The 22,095-nt window shown below is 42.6% G+C and overlaps 1 protein-coding gene and 1 long non-coding RNA gene across 13 annotated transcripts in view; both read right to left on the reverse strand.

The window, feature by feature from the left end:
* LOC112655798 (uncharacterized) overlaps positions 1–22,095 on the reverse strand; it is a 145,375-nt gene that overhangs the window by 77,859 nt on the left and 45,421 nt on the right. For 10 of the 12 annotated variants that reach the window (XR_007404851.1, XR_007404853.1, XR_007404860.1 and 7 more), the window contains one exon: positions 12,346–15,226. The exons of 1 other annotated variant lie outside the window; for it this stretch is intronic. This is a non-coding gene — a long non-coding RNA (uncharacterized LOC112655798). Of the gene's footprint in view, positions 1–12,345; positions 15,227–22,095 lie in introns of those variants that run through there. One more of the 12 variants, XR_007404854.1, reaches the window with a different exon arrangement.
* Positions 1,569–7,875, reverse strand: KCTD12 (potassium channel tetramerization domain containing 12). The gene has a single exon (XM_025441000.3). It carries the CDS (start codon positions 7,663–7,665, stop codon positions 6,682–6,684), a length of 984 nt encoding a protein of 327 aa, XP_025296785.1. The 5' UTR covers positions 7,666–7,875; the 3' UTR covers positions 1,569–6,681.

The following is a 22,095-nucleotide window of genomic DNA, read 5'->3' on the forward strand; positions in this document are numbered from 1 at the left end:
TACAAGTTCAGAGTATCTTTAATGTTTAGAGTTCTGTCTTCGAAACTCTTGCAATTTTATCATTTTTTCCATAAAATGAAACAGATTTTTGTAAATTATCTGCCAGTTAAATGACTTAATTTCCCAACTCATACACACATCTCCCAATGAATCCTACCATTTCCATAGCCACTACAGAAGAAAATAGCACCTACAGGTGATTTCTCTCTTGACATCACTTGATATAGAAAAGACGCCTATATTTGCATATATGTGAAAAGATATTCAATATAGCACTCTCTGGAGTAAAAACACAAAACCTGAAAATTTAAATGCCCATCAAGAAAGGATTGGTCAAATAAGTGACAGCACATCTAGAACCATCATGTACATTATCATGTACATTATCACGTGGCTACCAAGGAAAATGAGGTAGATCATTGCTACATGTTCACTCAGGCACTGCAAGAACTCCAGAATGTGTGGTTCAAAGAAGAAAGCAGGGCAGGTATAATTCCTACTGAATAGAAAAAAAGGGAGGAATATATATTCTCTGCAAAAACACACCAATGGTTACCTCCTGGGAAGAAGCCCCTCCAGGGGTTACCAGAAGAGGGAGATTTACTTATTATGTACAAAAATTGTCTTAAATTTTTCACATAAACTCTTCAAAAAACAAATGGTTTATGTGTGCATTTATACTTAAACATGCATACTTTCGAAACAAAAGCTATCTAGAGGAAGTACAAGCAAAAGCAAAGAGGAAGGGCAAAGCCCCGCTCACTCTCCACATGCCACTCCTGGCTTCCGGTGCCACAGCCCAGCAGACCAGGCTGCTGGCACTGCCTTTAGCTGGGTGATTTCTCAGTCTGGAAGGCACTGTGCTCTTTCAAGAGGAGGGACACCAATGATGGAGGGGATGCAGGAAAGAGACCCTATAATAAAAATGCAGCTCCTCTTCTAACATTCTTTGGAATTTTATCTTTACGAATTGTACTTTTAATTAAGGCGTGTCACAAAGCTCCTGTTTCTTTTTCCCTACCAAAAAAAAAAAAAATTCAAAATCATTTTCTGAGAGAGAGAGAGAAAAAGAATGCCCACCTGAGTGTGAGCCAGGGAGGGGCAGAGAGAGATCAAAAGAGAAAGAGAATCCACACTGGGCATGGAGCCCAACACTGGGCTTGATATCAGGGTCCTGAGCTGAAAACTGGAGTTGTAAGCTTAACACACTGAACCATCCAGGTGTGCTCCCCCACCCCACCCCAAACTTTAAAAGGTATCTCTACCTTCATTCCCCATTTCAAAACAATTTGCATATGCTGTTAAGACTGAGGTCAAAGAAAATGTGAAGGACTCTTCCTCCGCATTGAATACCAACCCACCCTGACAACAGGCATTCTCCACAATAACCTCTGGGGGAAGAGCCTGTTCACTTCTGGCCAAACTGACCAATTACCCAGTGAGGAGTCCTTCTGATGGCATAATGCTCATCATCACCACGGAGCTCCCAGTGGTCCCAGTACTTAACCCATTAAATGAAATCAGACCAGTGTTCAAACCAATCCATATTCAGGAGCCAAAAAGAATAATTAAAGGAGTGAATGTTTTATTCCTTAGTGTTTAATAGAATACATAACAAGTCACATAATCAATGATTCATTACTTCACACACAGGGAAAACAGTATCGAGTAGGCCTATTATACAACTGGTTGTGAATGGAGAGAACAAAAATCTCTAGAGCATTTAGAGATTTGAAGAAATTCTCACTTAAAGTTTGAGCATGTCTGAAATATCTTTTTTAAAATACAGAGGGATTTTTTTTCTTGGCTTTCTGTTTCGTTAGAAAAGTCTGATAATCGTTACAATTTTTTTTCTCCTTTCCCCTTCTATTTTGAGAAAATGGCTTGTGATATGTATCACTTAGCATATAATGTTTTCAACAATTGCATAATCCCAGAGAGCTCTGTGGGAATCTTACATTGTTTAGCAGATAAAGAGTTTTTCCAGATGTAGGGAAGAATTTAAATAATATATAGTTTATGTCTTCAAAATTAACATCCACAATGGACATCTTAAACTTTTGTCATTAAATGTCACTACTGATGTTTGAGTGGTCATAAAAGAACTATCATTAGTATTCAATAGTAATAGCAAAATTCACCTGCCTATAAAGTCACAAAGACAGTTGTATAATAGTTTACATTACAATTAATGTTGTAATTAAACTACATACCTCAAAATACATTTAAAATACAAAAAACTTGGCCTGTGGGGGGGGACACACAAAATGTATAAGGTGACAAGAATTCTTGGTCAACTATTCATCTTCCTACCACACAAGATTAAACTCTAATGTAAATAGTCTGCTTGGATTTCTTCTATCTAAGGGCCCCAGTAGAGAATTTAAATCTTCAAATTCAAATCTGTTTATATTTTTATTGTCCAAAATTGTGACAAAGAAAAGTTAACTTCAACATAACTTGTCTCTGGCTCTAGGAAATCCTATATCAGGTACTACAGCCACTGAAAACCCAAGAGTATTTTATTTATTCTCAAAAGACAGACTTAACAACTAATTCAGTTTTAAAATGAGTTATAGTAAGGAAAAAACAACAAAAAATCCAAAGGATTTACTCAGCTAAGTTTACATTAAAAAATATTCAGTTTATTATTTTAGAAATTTAAGTCAATTGAGTAAAGTACTTACGATTGAGACTATAAAAGAAATTCTTACAGAATTCAACCCCTCCAGTCAATACTTTTCCAAATACTTGCACTATAATTTAGCATTTTTCATGTGGAGTACAAAAATGTTTTGAACATTAGATTAGAATTTACCATAATTTAAAAAGTAAAAAACTATCAAAGCTTCACCTTACATGGCTTCAATGTAATAACATTCCATGGAAAATTCCAATAAAAATTGGAATATGTTATGAGCATCGCCAGTCACCCATTTTTGTCTGAGAATTTAGATTATGCATTTCCTCAGAGAAGCAACAGGCCCCATATATGGATCTGGTTTGAAAGAGAAGAAAATTTTGGCTAGTATTACAAATTTTCACTTTGCTATCAATGCCAAAAAAACAAAAAACAAGTAAGAAATACAAGAATAAAAACAGTACTGAAAGGGAAAAAAATTTCTAAGTCTCACATCTCCAAGGAATATTTTTCACAACATACAATTTGAAAAAATTAGACTGAATATGGTTTGTGATATACATGTATTAAAAATAAGCAACTTACTCAACACCTGGTGCAAAAGCATTGAATATGGTACCTGTTTTTTTTAAACCACTGTCAACAATTCTTTTTCTTTTCTTTTTTTTTTTTTTTTTTAATGAAATTTGTTAAACCTCATGTCATTCACTTGTACTTAGGAACCAAATGGTAATTAAAGCCATGACATAAGTAAATGCATGCTATGCTGGGTCAGCTTAAAGCAGTCCTAATTATCTGAATAATTTATGACATTCTCCCAGGTTATGTGAATGGTGTCTTTGGAGGGCTTACATGTACGGACCCCTCAATACCCCATCCAAACTCAGAGGTGACAACCAACACTCTAGCCTACTTTGTAGACCACGAAGGGTCCTTCTGTGGCCCACAGCACAGAGGAGAAGGAACCCAAAAGTATCCATGCTAAGTCTCTCTTGCCACAGTTATATTATCCATCTAGTGTAGAGTTTCCCAGCCAGTCTTTACTTTGGGCTAACAGTAGAGTATTTTCATTTTTCGACTGTCAACTTTAGAGGTGACAGTCAACCGTAGGAAAATAAGTCAGTTTAAGGTCTCCACCCATTTGAATTCCCAGTCTTTCATGGAATGAAAGGGGTAGGGGGAGCACTGCAGGGCAGCCAGAGTGTGTAAGGAAGTAAGATCTGTACACCCAAAGAAGTGCAGTAGTTCAACTCAAAGTTTTACAAGATAAAATCCGTAAGACTTGAGTGGCATAAACAAAACTTTAGCAGTTTCCCAGGACTCCCAGAGCTGTGCAGTTTTAACAAGGAAAATAAGAATCCCAGTGTCTTGCCATCTGTCAGTGGTTTTGATCTGTCCTAAGATGTTGTCAAGTATGTGCTTTTTTGTTGCATGATCTAATAGAACAGCATAGAGGGTGGAGAAATCTCCGAGACACTCTTTTGTCCAGAAAGCAAATTTGCTAAATCATTTTGGGCTTGAAACAGATAAGTTCTGTTGCACTACCTACTCTGAGAACACACCCAACGTATAAGCAAACACAACTTCCTGGATTTTTGCTTCCATTTCCCTTACAATTTCAGTCTTTATACATAAAGCTAACTTTATCTTTTTAAAAATGTAACTCCAATGAAAAGACTTCAAATCTTTCTGTTTACCAATTAAAAAAAAAAAGAATTAGCAGGTTAAAAATACAGGTACCTTGATTTTAAGTGGACAGTTAACTGACACATTATTAGTATATAACTAGTAGCCAAGGAAAAAAGTATGGAGCAAACTCTGTTTTACAATGATGTTTTTTTTTTTCCTAACCCAATGTCCCCAGAGACAAGGATCTAAGAAACTCATGAAAACATGTTGCTGTAGTATATACACCATCTGATGCACGTTACTGGGGGGGGGGGGGGGGGGGTAAATATAGCAATTTTTTTAGCATTAGTAAATTAATTAAAAAACTAAATGATTCGTGTAAAATGCTTATATATGGTATATACAGATTGGATCACATGAGTCTAAGAATAAAACTTCCCATTCTTAGTATCTGTTATGGACATAGTAAGATTACAGTACAAGATTCATTTTTAAAAAGAAGAAAAAATAGCACTAATTTGGACACTGAAAACGACCCTTACAAAATCTTTAAAAACATACTTCAGAGAAACTGCTGAAACTAATGAAAAAAGAAAGGCTTCTCCGTCATTACACAATATCCAAAGGAGCCTCACAGCATGAAAGACAAGGATTTACTTCCCTTCACCTAAGGTGTAGATAGGATATGCAGTGGGAATTGATTCCACTGGAGTAAAGGTATAAGGCAACCAGGTCTCCTTCTGTTTCTCTTGCATTTACCTAAAACACTACTTTATTGCTCAGCCCACTTGTAAGTACTTTTTTTTTTGCCTTCTTTTAAAAATATTTCATTGTATAGCTATCTACAGATGGGCAGCTTGGGGCTTCTATCTCTGCAGCTCTGTCACTCAAAAAGATTCCACCTTAATTTCAACCAATCTGCATGAAAGAAGTGGCATCTTCAGGTTTTCGGGTTTGCCCAGAAGTCAACATTGGCTGGGCTTGAGGAAAATGAGGATTTTTAAGAAGAAATCTGAAGTTTAAGCAACCAAAAATCAAACATTTTGCTCGTTACTAGATCTTAAAATCAAGACTTATAATCAACAAGAAGATAAAGTTCAAAAAAAAAAAAGCTAAACTGAAGTTCAAAAACTACTGGGTAACTCTTTGGTTAGGTTATATAAGTATCAGCAACTTCTAAGTTTAGGACTCAAAACAGTTAGTTCAATAAACTGCCAGATAAGAGTAAATCTGTTCTTCATCTTTATAAAATGCTTTGCATGTTTTTGTGTACTATTTTTTTAATGTGCGTGTACTCAAACGGATGGCACAAACTTCCAACTTTCAAATAATAAATGAGTGTGTCTGCTCCTCCCTTCCCACCCCTTCATCCCTCCTTTCCTCCCTCCCCACCCCCCCACCCCCCCCACCCCCCAGTCTTACGAGCTAAAGTCCTACTGCCAATTCACTGCAAGAATACGGGCTTTCCTAATCCCCACGACGTGCACGACTCCCCAGCTCCGTTTGCAGTCACTGCCAGGTGACTTCCCGCTGCGCTCGGTGACCCGGGCTGCCTGGCCCTGGTCGGAGTCAGCAATCTTCCTCCCTCTCGCCCATCCCGCGGCCTTGCCGACCGGTCGAACTAAAGGCTTCCTGGCGCTGGAGCCAAGGGGAAAGGAGGCGTCCTCACGCGGCGGGGGCGGGGGGGAGGGGGGGTGACTTTCTACAAGTTTAAGCCACAGGCGAAGACCTTTCGTGGTGCATGGAAAAGATTCGATCCTTCGTTGTGCCAGCACTAGGTTCTTTTCCTACGTCCTACCTATAACTTATCAAAACTTTATTCATTTGTAGTCACTGAACCGCCTCCACGGGATCCCAAGTCCAGGTCCAGAGTCTTCCATCCAGCCCTTTAAAAACTCTACCTTTAAAGAAGGTCAGAAGGCTACTACGTGACGACCTTTTAAACCCTAACTACTCCCAGTGTTCTCACTTCTGATCTCTTACACCGAGCATCAGTCAAAAGGTCTTGGGAGGTCAAGCAATCTTCTACACGCTGGACAGGGTCCAATCGGGTTCTGAACAACTCTGCCAGCCCCAGGTACTTGGTGACTTTGTGGCCACGCTGCCCCATTAGATCCAGGCCAAGGACCGTCCAGGGGAGGGGCGGCTTGAGGCAGGGGGCAGAGGAAGCGCTGGAGGGGGTACATCTGGGCTCTCGGTTAGCGGGGTCCAAAGAAGCCGAGAGAGGATCTGCGGCCGCAGGTTCTCAGGTGGGGGGGGGCGGGGGGGTGTGAGTGGGCCTGGCCCAGCTCCTGAAGGTGGGAGACGCGGGAGCGGGAGGGCGTGGGGCGGGAGGGGCGACCTAGAACGCTCCCCTGGGCAGGAAGGACGGGGGACGGGCGCGCTGGGGTCGCGAGGGGGGTCTGGGGAGCTCACTCCCTGCAGAAGACGTACTCGGTGTAGCTGGTCCAGATCTTGTCCTCGCTCTGGTCGGTGCTGCTGGCGAAGGCGCAGGTGCCCGTGGAACTGCACGCCACCATGTGGAAGCCCGACTCGGACAGCTTGTCGAAGGCCTGCTCCAGGAAGTTGAACTTGAGGTAATAGCGCGAGGTGTAGCGCTCGGGCGGCCGGTCGGGGTCCCGGCTCTCATTCAGGGTGTCGCCGAACACCTCCTTGGCCAGCGACGTCTTGCCGCACACGGTGATGCGCGCCACTCGCCGGAACTTGGCGTCTGCCTGCGCGTCCCGCCCGATGGTGTAGGAGCCGCGGTAGCCGATGGTGATGTAGCCCGAGCGCCGGCTGCCGTCCAAGGACTGGGACGGCGTGAGCAGCGGGCCCGCCGCACCCCCGGACGGGCTGCGGCTGGCCAGCTCCAGCGTGGGCGACGGCGCCCCGGCCGACGAGCCCTCCTGCTGCTCGGGCTCCGCGCAGCCCAGCGGCAGCAGCTCGTCGCCCAGCGAGCCCTCCTTCTGCACCCCGCGCCGCGAGTGCGGCGGCGGCGGCCCCGGGCCGGGCTGCTGGGGCGCCCCGAGGCGGCGCACGAGCTCCGGCAGCTCGAAGTACTCGGCCTCGCGCTGCAGCCGGCTGCGCTCGGGGAAGTAGTCGGGCAGCACGAGCTGCAAGTCCCGCAGGTAATCCAGGATGTAGCGGAAGAGGAAGCCGTCTCGGTCCAGAAAGAAGCGGCCTTTGCTGTCCCGGGCCAGCTCCTGCGGCTGCTGCTGCGTGAACATGCGCCAGAGCAGCGAGTCGGGCACCGACACCACGGTGCAGCGCCGGGTCACATACACCTGGCCCCCCACGTTCAGCTCCACGATATCGGGGAAGAGCGGCGGCTCCGCGGAGGAGGACGAGGAGCCGCTGCCACCCCCGCCGCCACCCCCGTTGGGTAGTCCACGTGTGCTGTCCGCCAGGGCCATGGCAGAGAGGTGGCGGGTCTGGGTCAGCGGCAGGGAGCGGGGCTGCGCGCCGAAGCCGCCGCCGCCCTCCCCGGACGCTAGCTCAGCCGTGCGCCCCGGCCGCCGCCGCCGCCGCCGCCGCCACGAGCCGCGAGCCGCGCAGAGCCCCGCGGTGCCGTGCGCCCCCGAGGCCCCCGGTGCGCTCCGCCCGCCTCCCCCGCGCGCTCCAGGCGAGTGCCGGGGCTCGGCCGGCGCGCGGCTTAAGTAGAGCCGCCCGCTCGGGCGCCGCGGCGCGCAGGAGGCGTGGGCGGCTGCGGAGCGGCGGAGCCTTGCTCCCCGGGCGGGAGGGGTGGGGGACGGCGGAGCGGGGAATCGATTTGCATCCTAAACGCTGACGCCGCGCCCGGCTGCTGGCTCCACCCCGGCTCGCGCGCCGGGGGCGCCCCGACTCCCCCGTCGCCCCACCTCCACCCAGCCCGGCCCGCGCGCTCCAACCCTTCCCGCTCCCGCCCAACTTTCTCCCCCTCCGAAGTGGGCCGAGCCTGGGACGGGCCGCCTCGGAAGACGAGCTTCCTTTGGAGGGGCGTCAAGGCGCCCGCTCCCCTCCTCACCCCGCCTGCCGGGAGGACGTAAGCCTCCCGCCCCCTGCCCGGGCGGCAGAAGTGCGCGGCCGCCCCGGAACCCGCTGCTTTGCACCCCGGAGCTGTGGCGCTGCCCTAGTCGGCTGGCGAGTGGCTGAAAGTTCTCCAGAGACAAAAAAAAAAAAAAAAAAAAAAGTCTGGAGGGACTCAGGGGCCGCCCCAGGGCGGAGGCGGCGGGAGACTGTTGAGGTTAACCAGTAGTCTCGAAAAAGGCGGAGACACAGAAAACTAACCTGGGTTTCCAGCCGTAGAACTGTCACCGGTAGTTTCTTTGCGGGTGAAGAGGCAAACGCATTGGTTGGGAGCCCTCGAGGTGGGAAGGAATGAGCTGCAGCGGTGACGGCAGAACTTGGGAGGCTACAGGAGCGACTCGGTGGCGCGTTCCCCGGAGGGTGGAGGACGCGGCCTCCTCCCGTAGCGCCCTCGAGGCCGAAGTAACCGCTCGGCCTCCCGGCCCCTTTCAGCCTTTGGTGAATCTCGCCTTCAACCGAGATGTGATGGATGCAGCAGTCAGGAAAGCCCACCTGTCAGCCCCCGCGAGTTTACCCTCCCAAAGGTCCAGGTGCGCCTCCCCTCCCGCGCGCCTGGGTCATTCCAGGCTGTTCTCTTAGGTGCCCTCTAGTCTCGGGGCCTCCGTACTTTTGAAGGCCCTCTGTGGTCCCCACCTGGCTTGCTGTAACTCCTCCCTCCACATTTGCATTCACCTGGCACCCTGCAGCCTGGAGGCACAGGCTTCTCCCGCACCACCACCCCCCCCCCCCGCCCCCACCAGCCTTCCCTGGCTTCCCAGGCCGAGGAGCCCCGCGGATTGCGCCCTCCACGGCCCAGCCTAACAACGCCCAACACATCCTGAAATTTCTTTTTTTTTTTTTGTGAGTGATTATCTGACCCTGACTTTGGTAAATAAAATAAGGCGGTACGGAGCACTACAGAAAGAGGACGGGAGGGAGGGCGGGGAAGGATGTTAAGAAATCACCGTGCCAGTGAGTATTTGTTGTGCACCGCTGTTTGCCAGGGCCAGGGAGTGAAGAACGCGAGGTTGAATAAGATCCATAGCTCTTTCCCTGTAGCCCAGGAGGCAAAGGGTCAGAAGTCTGAGCGGTTGTCAGATGAGTTGCAAGTACAGACGGTCAATCAGAATAAATCAGGGGAGATCTTTGTTCTTCATAATAATGTTTACCCTTTTGTGTAACTACCCAATGAGCTTTACAGTCTTCTCACGGTAGTGTCATTTTTACTTTGAAATGTTTATGTCTTCTGAACAATTATCTCATTCATGTCAGAGTGCTGAAATATGATCAAGCCCCAAACCAGCTCACTTAATTGCAAGTACAGATTTTGATACTGAATATATTTGACCACTCTTTTTCTGTTTGTTCTTTGGGATAAATAATAGATGACACAAAAGTTCCAAATTCCAGTGCTGAATTTCTAGGTGGTTGTGCTACTATCTGGTATATCAGTATCACCAGCCTAACAAAACCAGTCTCTTTTCTATAAATCCAAGAAGAGTCTTCTTTCTGTACATATTTTATATCAATACTTTGTTTATTGTGCCAGCAAATCCTTTCAGTTCTGCCTTTAAAATCCTTTAAAATACTCCCAGACTATTAACAGGCTTCCACAACTCCCTGCTACCATCCTGGACCAAGCCACCCATCATCTTTTACCTGGATTATGGCATTGGTCTCCTAACTGCATCCTCTTTTGTCCCCTACAATATTTTATCACCAGAACAAAAAAGACGGATCCTATCATAACCTAAATCAGATCGTGTCTCTGCTCAAAGCCTCTAGTGGCTTCCCATTTCACAAAAGAGTAAAAAACAAGCTACAGGTTTGGAGCTGTGCCCCACTAGCACCCCTCCTCCCATCTGCTGCCACTCACCCAGGAATTTGCTAGCTTTCTCTGGACCTGCTTTCTCAGGACCTTTGCACTTCCTGTCCCCTTGCTAAAACACTTACCCTCTCCCACCTTATCTTCTTCAGGTGACTCCCTCCACACCTTCTTCAGGACGCTGCAGAAAGACCTTCCCTTGATCACTTTATTTAATATAGGACAGCCCCACCCAAGCAGCTTTCTCTTCTCTGTTTTTTGTTTCCCTGCCTTAGAATGCAAACTCCAAGAGCCCAGAGAGTTTGCCTGATTCATTACCGCATCCCCAGTGCCACTCTAGAATAGCAGTGGCATACAATAGGCATTCAGTAAGTATCTGTTGCTCACTGGCTCGTTTGACCAATATGCATTAAGTGCCTATGTTCCAGGCAGTGTGTTAAAATAATCTCTGCCCTCTTGGAGCTTACAGTCTTGTGAGGAAGACAGATAATAAGTATATAGATAGGTAAGTCCACGTTAGGTAGAGATAAATGCCAAGAAGAGAATCATGAAATGAGATAGAGGGACTGAGAGTGCAGATATACTTTATATAGATTGCCTGGGAGGGCCTCTCCATGAAAGTGACACTTGAGCTGAATAACAAGAAAGAGAGAGGGGCACCTGGGTGGCTCAGTGGTTGAGCATCCGCCTTTGGCTCAGGTCATGATCCCAGGGTCTGGGGATCAAGTCTCACGTTGGGCTCCCTGAAGGGAACCTGCTTCTTCCTCTGCCTATGTCTCTGCCTCTCTCTCTGTGTCTCTTATGAATAAATAAATAAAATATTTATTTTAAGAGAGAACCATGGGAAGTTCTGGAGGAAGAGCATTCTAGGCAGAGGGCAAAACAAGTTAAAGGCATCTAAGTAAGGAATGAGTTTGTCCATTTCACAGTAGACGTTTAACTATAGTTACCATCTGCTTATATCCTGTGAATCTTCAAAGTACCCTTGACCAGATGGTTATAAGCTCAAATGTGAGAGATACTGCATGCCTACACACAAGCGGCATGCTACCTTTGTTCTCTACCAGCTGACATGACCAGTTCATCTGCAGGATGCCATTGGTATTTCCCTATTGAAGTCTAAGTTGTGTGTAAGAAGCATAATAATGAATGAAACAGGTGATCTGAGACTAACAGAATACTTTTCTGGTCAATTTGCTATATTGTATTTCTTGTCTATTGGTTGGTATCATGAAATGAAAGAGGAAGTATAATTGGGGAACTTTAATGCTGGGACTTAAGGGTCTGAGTGTTTATGGGGGAAGGGAGGGTCATAACTCTGGCTTCTTGCATATGTTAAACATGCTTATGGTAAGGGAGGACATGGGAAATCGCCAGCCCTATGTCTAGTCTCAATACAGTTTCTGGTGATGGGCATTGTTCCTTTGCAAGTGACTTTTTGGACTTTCCTAAATAAGAGTGCTTTTTCCTTTTATCCTAAAAGGGTATTGGAAACATCTCTGACCTACATTCTCATCTGATTCGTATCTCCTCCCCCACCTACCACCTTCTCATCCAGCCAACTTCCCACTCCAGCGTGTTCCCCATGCACTTGGTAAATATTCTGCACACTCAAATCTTTAGTGTGCAGGAATGAGGACAGTTATGAGAAATATAAAGTTAAAAGGGGAGGAAGAGCTGGGTGAAATGAAGTGAGCGCCTCAGAGGATCGAATGCATTTAACATACAAATTTAACATAAACGATCTGTAAGCCGTAAAACACCATTCAAGTGTCAGAACCACGATTTTCCACTGCCTGTCACAGTGCCTGACAAGCCTTCCCAATAAATATCGAAGGAATAAATGGATGGCAAAAACATTGAAGTGAATGCTGTGAGGGAAGGGGAGAAGAGATAGGATCAGAAATTGTCCCAAACAAATGTTTAGTTCATTTATCATTCTCCCAATGTGTGAGTCCCTTCTGTTCACCGCCTTTAAAATTCATTGACTTGTTGCTTTTGGAAGAAAAAAAGAATGGGATACTGAAGTTGAAGTAAATCAGGGAATAGAGAGTCTTAATAAAGACTCAGTAAAATATGCACCAATAATCTAATCCTTAAAATAGAGAGAGAAAATGTTCAATGAGGGAAATGGCCAAAGTATTGGGCCGAGATAATGAAGGAAATCCCAACATTACTATGATATGGCTTTTATACTTGATAGAATCAAACACAGAAAAATTAATAATGTTGGAAAGTTTTAATTTTTTATTTCCATATCCTTATCAGCAGTATCTGAGACTCTTCCCAGAAACAAGTACTATAACAGCAGGCATCCATATAACACTTATTAGGTGCTGACTCTGTTAGATCTATCCATGGATTAGCACATTTAATCTATGTGGTTAGTACTTAACTACCCAAGTTTTAGAAGATCATATGAGCAAACGAGGAGTGGTGGAGCTGGGATTTGAACCCAGGCAATCTGTGTTTAGCATTGATCTCTTCAATGCTGCATTTTCCACTCTCTCACTTCTACAAATGCTTTACCTGTACGAAGAAAAATGGTTCTGTTACTTTCCCCACTTTACCAATGAGGAACCCAAGGCAAAGAGAGGTTAGTTAACTTGACCAACATAATGCAGCTGTTTATCCCTGCTAGGGGCAGAAATGGCACTCATGTCCATGTGCTTGTGAGCTACAGGAGTGATGCTCAAAAACTCAAAGTAGCTACGGTGAAAGAACTAGGATTAGGAAGGAGAGAAGTCCTGGACTCTCACTTCTGCCTTCTATCAATAGCACAGTCTTGCCTCCAGTAGACATCTCCAAGGACCTATTTGAGCCCACAGACAGAATGGACTCATTATTGTCCTACTTTTCCCCCAGCCTAGTCCTACACATGATAAATAAGATTTGATTCCTGGCCTTCTAAAATACCATAAAGGTTTGCAAAGCACCAGGCTCTTAGTACGTTTACTATGATCTCATTAACTCTAGACAGGGATAAAGTGAGTCAGTGAAAACTGCTGAGATCCAGGCTCCAGTATTCAAAAGCAAGCAGTATCCACTGGTCTTCTGGGGCTTGTGAAACTGAAAAAATGTATCCTACTGATGGCTTTACATATCAAACTGAGCACGGAAATAACTGGACCTCACACACTCGAGTGATTCTAGGATATCTCACCAAGGCTAATTATTATTATTATTATTATTTTTTTTTTTTTTTTTTTTTACCAAGGCTAATTATTAACATCACTGATGTTTCCCAAGAACTTGGAGGCCTTGGTTTCAGATTGTGGTACTTCACCTGGAGGTTAACTATGAGTGAGTTATCACATTCTATTCTACTGCCTCACTGTTCTGAGCACTTTCATACTGTCAGCTTCACTTGATTATCACAACAGTGTCAGCGGGTGTCATCCAACAGTGTCACAAATGAGGAAAGAAGTTCAGAAAGGTTAGGTGACTTCCACCACCCCTCAGATAGCAACAGAATGCAAATGGTGTCTCTCAGGTAGCTGAATGCAGGGCAGGGATGCCAACAGATGCTTCCTGACTCAACATTCAGTGCTCTTTCAGCTCTACAGCAGCCCTGTCAAATCTACTCAATTTAACACCCCACATGAGGGTTGTCATTCAAAATAATCACCTTGGAGACTATATGCTTGAGAAATGTCAGATCACTCACCATTTTTGGCATATCAGTTGAGGAATATTCTTCAAAGCCAGTTTACACAAGAACATCATTGCATTACTTTATACTAATAACAAATTTGGGGTCAGTTTCTTTTTACAAGGCTATAAAACAAGGCACGTCGCTGCAAAACAGACCCATGTGTCTGAGAATAAATTAGGACTAAGCCAGTTTTCACGAGTGTGAAACTAAGGTGATGATTATCAGGTATTCACCTTTTGACACTGGGTTTTAAGGATCTCATCCCCAGAGTTCTCTATATATTGAATAGTATTGAGGTTAGGTTATGCAGAAAAGAAGAAGGACTGATTCAACCACAGAGATTTTAATATGTGGTTCCGGAAAGTCTGCATATTTCACTGTGAGGTTTGGACAAGAAGCCAAGCCACTGGCTAGACTGTAATGGGCGACTTCTTATATAATTGTAAGATCATTTGTTTGATATAATTAAGTGGGGGAGAGGGACCTTTCCCTAATTTGCTTTCCAGTTACTGCGGAAATATGCTTGATATTTCACAGTAGGGAAATGGCCTCAAACTCTGCTAAACTTTAAAATGATATTGCCTATTATGATTTATGTTTAGAAAGTAAGGTTCTTTTCTTCAAGTATAGGTGCGAAAATCATACACTTTGCAGTTAGATGAACCTATATTCTTCTCCGGTCTTTGTTATTTGAAATCTAAGATTTGGGGCAAATTATTTAGATATTGTGAATTTCAGCTCTTTATCTTAAAATGGAGCAAAAATGCATACCTTGTTGGACTCTTGTGGATTAAATGAGATGATCTAAAGCATGTCATTTCACAGTGTCTGGCACATAACGGGCACATTATAAACCTAAGTTTCTACTGCCACCTTCCCATTCCTGTCTCCACTGCGCTTCTATAATCCAAACAGTTCCTTGCTGATTAGGCTTACCTTGAGAGTTTTATTACTTTTTCTCTTAGGTAACATCTCTCATAGTATCCGTAGTGTCTAAAATGGGCAGGATCAATGGCATTTCATCTGCTGTTGCCTCTTCTTCCCAGAAGTCAGTCATTTCCAACATAAATTTGCTCACTGGTTCAAAGATTTAGTCAAAATCTAGACAGCTTGGAAGTTTCTATTTCGGAGCTTATTTGTCATCCTAGACTTTGCAACATGGATGACAATTAATAAAATAGCTTAGTTTTATTCCGAACTAAAAGTTCAGCCGTTGGCAACATCTAGGAGGGAAAGTCTAGGTAGCAGTGGACAGAGGTAAGGTGCCATAAAGGGAGTATAAGGGAACTCCAGGTGTTCTTAAAATCCAAAGACAGTGACTTCCTCTCTGTGCCCAACTCAGGAGCCTAAACCAGGAAATGATAAAGAACCAAGCCTAAAGAGGGCAGGGCAGGAAGAGCACCAACCCAAATGGCAACTGTGATATTGCTCCACAGCTCACATGTGTATACTGCAAAGGAAACAGAAATATTACATCATTGTAGCAGGTATTACTAGAAGAGATATCAACAGTGTAAAAGAAGTTTAGCTCCTCTATACATTGCATTCAACATCCCTTTAAATATTAATAAAGCACCTGCTATGAACCTGATCTTGCCGGAAGTCACAATGGTTCCATAGGTCCATGGCCCATGAGAATCTGCACAGTATCAGAGTGAATGGGGCCATCGAGACTTCCGTATGTCACCCAGGAATATAATAGGGAGGGAAGATATCTTCCTGTCTCAGGGTTCTCCAAAGGAAAAATAGGATGGATATCTAGATCTTATCTAAATATATATCATTTGATAGATAAAGGAAAAGATTGATTTAATGAATTAGCTCACTTGATTGTGGGGGCTGGTAAGTCCAAATTTTTTGTGTGTTGGAAACCCAGGCAAGGTTTGTGTTACAGTTTTGAGATGGAATTCCTTCTTCTTTGGGAAACCTCAGTGTTTTGTTCTTTTGATCTTCCATTGATTGGATGAGGCCCATTTACGTTTTGGAAGATAATCTCCTTTACTTAAAACCAAATAACTGTAAATGTTAATCTCATCTTCAAAATACCTTCACAGCAATATCTGGACCAGCATTTGACTAAACAATTGGGCACCATATCCTAGCCAAGTTGACCCAAAAAATTAACCACCACACTTTCCAAACAATGTCATATTACATGAAATTGAGCTTCTTTCAAGGAAAGATGGCTGTCCATCAGTAAGAAGCCACAGCTTTATAAGCTATAAAGAACTGATAACTGCATTCATGTTAGTGTAAGAACATCTGCAATGACAAGTTTAGCCCTCTCAGTCACTTATTATGACCAAGTGCTCTTCAGAGCGCAAGCTATTTGTGAATAGAGTTGCTACAGTGGTCTCACTCTCGACTGTGTAGTTTAGGGACAGGAGAAAGCCCTCTACTATATTTACAGGCCATAAACACAAGTAGAATAGGTGTGTGGATACACTGCACTGTATCTAAATGCTTCTTTATTAATGAAAATATTCATTATAATTAATTCATCTATTATGTATCATTTACTAATGACTCTATTAAGGAGACATGATGAGATCATAGAGGAAGAAAGCATCTCATAAGTAATCTGACAATGCCCATTCTCCTCCAAAAATCACTTTTCACACCCACCTATGTACCTCTCTCTTTAGTCTCTAGGCTGTTTATGAACAGAATGTTAAATGATTGACCTTTTCTACCCATGAATGAGAGATAAACCAATGTTCTGCTTTCTAGGGAGAGAGAAAAGATAGTTCCCAGAAAGCCAAGACTAGACACTTGACACTCCTCCTCCAAAAAATTCCAGGATGGATTATTAAATAGATTGTATGGGCTTTTTAGAGAGAGAAAGAACTGACCTCTGGAAACAATAGGAGTTCACCTCAACTGAGTCACTGCTAACAAAATACTTTTCCCTCCTAGGCTGCATTGCTAATCTCATGCAGTGTAGTAATACTGTTTCACAGTATATTATATTTTTACAAGATATTTGACAGCTCAATAATGTATCTTTTTGGACAACTTAGGGAAAGATAGGCTGGATTTTAATACCAATTACATGGGCACATTTTCGGTAAGACAGGTCTATTCAAGATTGTTGATGAATGGAATATTGTCAAACTGAAGAGAAAGAACAACGTTCTGTTTTAGCTCTTTTCTACTCAACTTTTCTCAGCAAATTAAATGAACATATGAGAATCATGTTAACAAAATTTATAGATGACAATATCTTGCGGGGCTTACTAATCCAACAAATATGGAATTAACACTTAAAATCATCCATATAAGCTTCAGTAACGAAACAAATAAGAGAGAAAGTAATAGGGATAAATGTAAAGTCATACAGGTGCTTAAGATGCAGCTTAGCAAAAGTTCATTTGAAAACTTATCTGGGACTCTGCATCCATTCCAAGTTCAGGAAGCCAATAAGATGGAATGTCTGTAGCACGCACACACACACACACACACACACACACACCAAATACAATAGCTTTTAAAAGTTGAAAAGAACCTAGAAATTATTCAAGTCAAATCCTTCATTTTACAGAGAAAAGATGAGCATGCAATCATAGAAACACAATAACTGATAACAAAATTGGTATTTCTGTCTTATTGTAGACTTCACAATCTTGAGTTGTTGTTATTGTGGTCTTGATTTGCATTTCCCTGATGACTAGTGATATTGAGCACCTTTTCATATACCTGTTGGCCATTTAGATGTCTTCTTTGGAAAAAATATCTATTCAGTTCTTTTGCCCACTTTTTGGTCAGGTTATTTGGGGTTTTTTGCTCTTGGATATAGAAGTTTCATATGTGTTTTGGATATTAACTCCTTATCAGATATATGATTTACAAGTATTTTCACCCATTCCATAGGTTGCCTTTCCATTTTGTTGATTGCTTCCTTTAATATAGTCCCACCTGTCTATTTTTGCTTGTATTATCTAAATATCCATCGATGGATGAATAAAGAAAATGTGGTGTATATATATATAATTGGAATATTATTCATCCTTAGAAAAAGAAGGAAATCATGCAATTGGAATATGAATGAGCCTGGAGAACACTATGCTAACACCAAAGGACAAATACCACATGATATCACTTACACAAGGAATCTAAGATAGACTCATAGAAATGTGGTTCCTGGAGACTGGGAGTAGGGAGAAATAGAGAATTAGACAAAGGACACAATAGTTCAGTTATACAAGATGAATAAGTTCTTACAGGTCTATAGTACAGCATACTGCCTATAGTAAACAATACTATACTTAACATTGTACTTAACATTTTGTACTTAACATTTTGCTAAGAGTTTAGGTCTTATGTTAAGTGTTATCACAAATAATAATAACAATAAAGAAAAAGTTATTTCAATTGGCAAGGTTATTTCAAAGTGTGTAAGCAAGACCCAAAACAATGTAATGGTAAGAGTTTTTTTAGTTTAGTCTATCTAGAATATAGTAGAATCGCCTAGAAGGGAGTAGTATTTGAGGTAGCATGGCAGCTGTATTCTTTCCAGTACCAAAGAGCAAAACTTGAATCTATAGGTAGAAGTTAAAAAAGGAAAAGTTCAGGTTTAGCTTATGAAAACCTTTTGAACAGTTGAAGCCACGGAAAAGGCTACTTCGATAAGAATTGTGTTCCCATTCCTACTACAGATCTAAGCTGGAGGCCCACTGAAGACAAGTGAAATAAAAGGGATTCATAATTTGGGTTAATAAGCTTCACTAGATGCTCTACTTCCTTTCTATTTCTAAGATTCTTTAATTTCAGAGAACTGCCTCACCAACTTCTTATGCAAAAATAAACAGATTTTTTTTCTAAGCTCCTCTCTCATTTTCAGGGATCAAAACTTGATTTAATACCTCTAGTATTAGAGAACTTAAAATCATAATCAATAGCTAATATTTTTTATACACTGCCCATGTGCCAAGATGCATGGCAAACAGTAGACCAATGATGCCTAAAATGTCCACATACCCGGTGATTACCAGATTTGAAAAAACGGGGAGAATTTTCTTCTTGTCATTACATCTTTGACTAAATGTGAGAGCAATACTCTCATTATCATAAAATATTTCCAAAGTGTTTTATGATCATTTTTATTCATTTATTTAAATAAGTCTAACCATACAAGTATAACAAGTGAACATTTACTCATAAATCTACTTTTATAAGTACATTACAATCAAAGTAAAAACCTATTAAATAATACAGTGCCGATCCACATAATTTAAATCATTTTATTGCACAAATTGATTTTTAAACTATATTGGTTTCTCACCTGTTCATTCTACAAAACTTCTAATCTTGAACCCTTATGCTTGATAAAAATTGAGGCAGTCATTATCCATTTGGCAAAATCCATAGACTTGTATAACACAGAGTAAATATTAATGTAAAATATGGACTTTAGTTTAAACTAATGTATCCATCAATTGTGACATCAGTTGTAACAAATATACTATACCAATGGAAGACACAGAAGAAACTGTGGAGGTGGGGAGTATATGGGAACTCTTTGTACTTTCTATTCAATTTTTCTGTAAACCTAAAACTGCTCTAAGAAATGAAGTCCAGTCATTTTTTTGTAAGTTGAAGCAGTCAAACTTTCATCAGCCCTTTGCTTATTTATGCTCAAGCCATGCCCCAAAAGGGTCTCTCACCCTGCATTTATCACTGTTTGCAAATATGTCAGCCATAGAAATATAGAGATACTAAAGATAGAAAGAAGCAGCTTTCATTTCTCTCAGGAATTGTCCCAATGTGTGACATCACCACAATCTGGAAGCTTAGCTTTACCCTACCCAATTTAACACAACACCGGGTGTTTTTAATATATCCTAAGGACAGTGGGAGAGTTGTTCCATGAATTTTATACATATTTGGACTATCCATTTCCTTTTCCTGATAGAATCTCCATCACCTTTCTAACTCTTGTAGCCCTGTCACCAGGGGGCTGGATCAACCCATCCCAGTTTCCTCCAAGTATTCTTGTGGTTTGGTCAGTGGAAATAGCTGTCTCCAGTCGTTGAGTGCCTCTCACATATAAGGCATGATGCGGAGTTCTGGGGATACAGCTGTGTGTAAGGCAGGTGGCATTCCTATCTCCACAGAGAATGCAAACATTACATGAATTTTATAATAAACAACTCTATGCCTCTGCCATCTTATGACATTCATAGTGCTCACGCAAGAAATATCGATGGAATGAATGAATTCAACTGATTAGGAAAAGAACCCGGATTCAGTTTAATTTTTCCTTTCTACCACCTAGAAAATATTTACTAAGGGCAGCCCAGGTGGCTCAGCGGTTTAGCGCCACCTTCAGCCCAGGGCCTGATCCTAGAGACCCAGGATCTAGTCCCACGTCAGGCTCCCTGCATGGGGCCTGCTTCTACCTCTGCCTGTGTCTCTGCCTCTCTCTCTGTGTGTGTGTCTCTCATGAATAAATAAATAAAATCTTAAAAGAATATATTTACTAAGAAAAAATAATAGCATGGACAGACTAATATATGCATATCCAAACTGCTTAAACTGAATATGTTTACAATACTGGTATAAGGACACCTGAGTGGCTCAGTGGTTGAGTGTTTGCCTTTGGCTCAGGTCATGATCCTAGAGTCCTGGGATTGAGTCCCACACCAGGCTCCTTGGGGAGTTTACCTCTCTCTCTGTATCTCTCATGGATAAATAAAACATTTTTAAAAATAAATAAAATATCGGTATAATCACTTATTTGATGTTCTAAGTTTCAAATAAGCCCTGTTTGTTGTTGTTGTTGTTGTTGTTGTTTTTAATTTAAGAATGTTTTTCCCTAGTTAGCAGCTTCAGCTGACCAGATGATTATCCTGAGTGTTTTGTCAGAGCACTTCAGGAAGGCTAACTATGTGTGTTAGATATTTAAATGTTCTGATCAAACCTTAAAATCTTCAGTTCAGAGAAGTAGTGGAGGACTCTCTTTTTCTGTTGTCAGTAGGATAAGGCAATAACCACACACCCTGTACAAGAACATCAAAAGGCATCTTGTGTTGGTTTAAGTTTTTTTCTGCCAGCTATTTTCAGCTACTCAGGTGAGGCTAAGGGTTGGATGTACCCAGGGAGGGAGTGGAAGGTGTAGGCAAGGGGGTGATTAAAATGATGAAACAAATCCAAGCAGTGCATGGAGGGAAATGAGGACAAAGAGTGGAGCCTTCTCAGAATAGCACTTAAAGACATGGGATTGTGCTTCAATATTCTTTTCTCCTCAAAGGAGGAGTTCAGGGAGCTAAGAGAGCATATAATGGGGTTTCTAACCAAGAGGGAAGAATGGAAAGATCATTTCCCACCTCTCGCCTTTGCTGTCTCTCAGTGTGTCTCTAGCCCCCTTTATTAACACCACACGCCTGGAGCCTGCCACCTCGGGTCTACCAGAAGAACAGAGAGCCTTTTCAGCTTCCCCTGAATTAATCAATATTCTTTTCACTTCAATTCTCTTTCGCCCTTCAAAAGCAACCTTTTTGGGTGACTTATACTATTGCTGGTGTGAAAAGGGTTGAATTGCTTGATTTGCTCATCATGTTACTGGTGTCTATTTCTGTCTGGCTAAACACTAATATCCCATCTCCAAAGTTAGAACAAAAAGAAAATTCTTATTACTGTAATCAAAATACTTCCTTAACAGGGAACCTAGACTCAAGAGATAGGAGTAAAACAAAAACTGGTGTTGGTTATTTTTCCAATGACCCAATTACAATGTACAATGAGGAGTAGCATCACCTGCCCCCCTCCCGATAGTGACATGCGCTGGTAACCCAGACGAAGGCAGGCAGCACCAGACAACTCACCTGTGCCACAAGTCCCACCCAACACTTTCACATCAATCTCTTTGGCCAAAACTCAATCATGCAGCCACATCCACCACAGTGGCAGAAAAGTGCCTACCTGGAAGACTACCAGGAAATGGACAGCAAAGCCACCAACAGGTTCAAGAATACATCTATCCAGCTGCTGGAACATTTTTGTCTACCTAGTTGCAAGGCATGTTAAAATCACCAAAGGATTCTTATATTCATATCTGTCATCATGCTCAAATGAAAGAGGATCCCATGAGTTATCACTACACCAATTCTCTATATACAAATCTGACTCTCCTCTTCCTTGTCAGCCCCATTTCACCCTGAACTGTAAGCCTTCACAACTTAGAGTCCATTCTATTTTATTTTTGTATCTGAAACACATAAGCTTCCTCAATAAAAGTTTGTTCAGTGAATGAATGAGTCAGTGAATGAACGACTAAACTGGATGGGTAAGTCTGAGGGAAGAAGTGAATAAATATGTTCC

The sequence above is a fragment of the Canis lupus genome, chromosome 22, assembly GCF_003254725.2.
Source record: "Canis lupus dingo isolate Sandy chromosome 22, ASM325472v2, whole genome shotgun sequence".
Classification (NCBI taxonomy): Eukaryota; Metazoa; Chordata; class Mammalia; order Carnivora; family Canidae; genus Canis; species Canis lupus.

Coding starts and splice junctions, on each gene's coding strand:
- KCTD12 (XM_025441000.3), bottom strand. CDS start 7,665: ATGGCCCTGGCGGACAGCACACGTGGACTACCCAACGGGGGTGGCGGC.